Below are 2,500 nucleotides of genomic sequence, written 5' to 3'. Positions count from 1 at the left end.
GAGAGAGAGAGAGAGAGAGAGAGAGAGAGAGAGAGAGCTTGTATTCATCAAATTGTGGAGCAGAACCGATCTGGAACAAAAGCATGTATTGTTCATTAACATGGTTATGTATCAGATGATGTCATAGATAGCCTGAGTGACTGAGAAGGGTCGTGTGTGTGTGCGTGTGTGCGTGTGTGCATGTGCGTGTAGGTAGGTACCTAGGTCTATAGGGTTAGGGTTCCAGTGGAGGCTGGTGGAGGCGGGTGGAGGCTGGTGGAGGCGGGTGGAGGCTGGTGGAAACACCAATAGTGTTTGTAGATTTTGGAGCTTGTGTGTTTGGAGAGAAACTCCTTTTCCCAGAGTTCCATGGTGCTGCTGTTGTTGGCAGGTTGCTAACGGTGACGGTTGGTCTGGGGGAGGAGCTAACACCAGCCCTGACCCTGGGGGATGGGACGCCCAGGGATACACACACACCCAGAGTGCAGGTAACACACACACACACACACGCACAGACACACATGCACACGCACAGACACACACAGACACACACACACACAGACACACACACACACACACACACACAGACACACACACACACACACACACACACACACACACACACACACAAACACACACACAGGGTTGAGAAGGTTAACACCACACACCCTAACACCCTAACACCACACACCCTAACACCCTAACACCACACACCCTAACACCACACACCAGATGTCCTTCAGCAGCTGAGACCAGTAAGGTGAGACCAGTAAGCTGAGACCAGTAAGGTGAGACCAGTAAGGGTAAACCAATAAGGGTAAACCAATAAGGTGAGACCAGTAAGGGTAAACCAGTAACGTGAGACCAGTAAGCTGAGACCTGTAAGGGTAAACCAGTAAGGTGAGACCAGTAAGGGTAAACCAGTAAGGTGAGACCAGTAAGGGTAAACCAGTAAGGTGAGACCAGTAAGGGTAAACCAGTAAGGTGAGACCAGTAAGTGTAAACCAGTAAGGTGAGACCAGTATGGGTAAACCAGTAAGGGTAAACCAGTAAGGTGAGACCAGTAAGGGTAAACCAGTAAGGTGAGACCAGTAAGGGTAAACCAGTAAGGGTAAACCAGTAAGGTGAGACCAGTAAGGGTAAACCAGTAAGGTGAGACCAGTAAGGTGAGACCAGTAAGGGTAAACCAATAAGGGTAAACCAATAAGGTGAGACCAGTAAGGGTAAACCAGTAACGTGAGACCAGTAAGCTGAGACCTGTAAGGGTAAACCAGTAAGGTGAGACCAGTAAGGGTAAACCAGTAAGGTGAGACCAGTAAGGGTAAACCAGTAAGGTGAGACCAGTATGGGTAAACCAGTAAGGGTAAACCAGTAAGGTGAGACCAGTAAGGGTAAACCAGTAAGGTGAGACCAGTAAGGGTAAACCAGTAAGGGTAAACCAGTAAGGTGAGACCAGTAAGGTGAGACCAGTAAGGGTAAACCAGTAAGGTGAGACCAGTAAGGTGAGACCAGTAAGGGTAAACCAGTAAGGTGAGACCAGTAAGGTGAGACCAGTAAGGGTAAACCAGTAAGGTGAGACCAGTAAGGTGAGACCAGTAAGGGTAAACCCTTACTCCCACACAAACACTGTGATCTGTGTGTGTGTGTGTGTGTGTGTGTGTGTGCAGGTGGTGGTGAGGATGATGATGGTGAGTGGGACGAAGACTGGGATGATGTGAGGTCATCAGGGGGCGGAGCCGAGGAAGAGGAGGGCGGAGCCACGGGACGCAACACACACACCATGAAGATGAAGTAAAACACACACACACACACACACACACACACACACACACACCCAGACATGCTCACATGCTAACCTGGGGGTTCCTGCACCAACTCAGCTGAGGTGTCTGGGTCTAAACCAGATGTCAGTTAAACGGTTTGAATCTTAACTGACAGGTCTCAGATGTGTGGTGTTGAGGGACCCTGTCAGGGGCCATGGAGGTGTGGGGTGCCCCAGGGGTGCATTCTGGGTCCATTACTGTTTCTGATGTATGTCAATGACATCAGATGATTCAGTTCTCCTGGTGTCAGGAAAGGACCCAAAGGGGATAGAGGCCTTCAGCAGGGAACCTGCATTGGTAAGGGAGTGGTTAATGGACAATAAACTGTCATTACATCTTGGTAAAACCGGATCTATTTTATTTGGGTCAAATCAAAAGCAAAAAAAAGTTGATAGGATCAGAGTAACTTAGGGTTAGGGCTAAGTGCAGGAGACGTCATTGAGTCCAGATCAAGTGTTACTTATCTCAGATTAACACTGGACCAATCTCTTTCAGGTGTCTTAATTGCAGAAAGAGTTCTTGCAAAGAGTGCAAACAAGCAAAGGTTTTTGTACCAGAAAACTAAACTAGGGAGTTTGACACAAGAATCAACAGGTTGCTTGTGTCTGCACTCATACTTCAGTATGACCCTGACCCTGTGTGACCTCTGACCCTGTGTGTCAGCAGGTTCTTCTCCAACGCGTCCAGCCCCGAGGTGT

At 48.6% G+C, this 2,500-nt stretch overlaps 1 protein-coding gene across 1 annotated transcript in view; it reads left to right on the top strand.

The window, feature by feature from the left end:
• Positions 1–1,740: 1,740 nt before the first annotated feature.
• Positions 1,741–2,500, top strand: part of snx9a (sorting nexin 9a) — a 29,323-nt gene continuing 28,563 nt past the window's right edge. Inside the window, exons 1-2 of the mRNA XM_080525168.1 lie at positions 1,741–1,770; positions 2,469–2,500. The exon at positions 2,469–2,500 is cut by the window's right edge and continues 50 nt beyond it. Of these exons, the coding sequence (XP_080381294.1) occupies positions 1,760–1,770; positions 2,469–2,500 (43 nt within the window). The 5' untranslated portion in view covers positions 1,741–1,759. The remainder of the gene's footprint in view (positions 1,771–2,468) is intronic.

Source organism: Nansenia antarctica (genome assembly GCF_963989245.1).
Source record: "Nansenia antarctica genome assembly, chromosome: 3".
In the NCBI taxonomy this organism is placed as follows: Eukaryota; Metazoa; Chordata; class Actinopteri; order Argentiniformes; family Microstomatidae; genus Nansenia; species Nansenia antarctica.
This window is presented reverse-complemented; position numbering and strand designations above follow the sequence as displayed.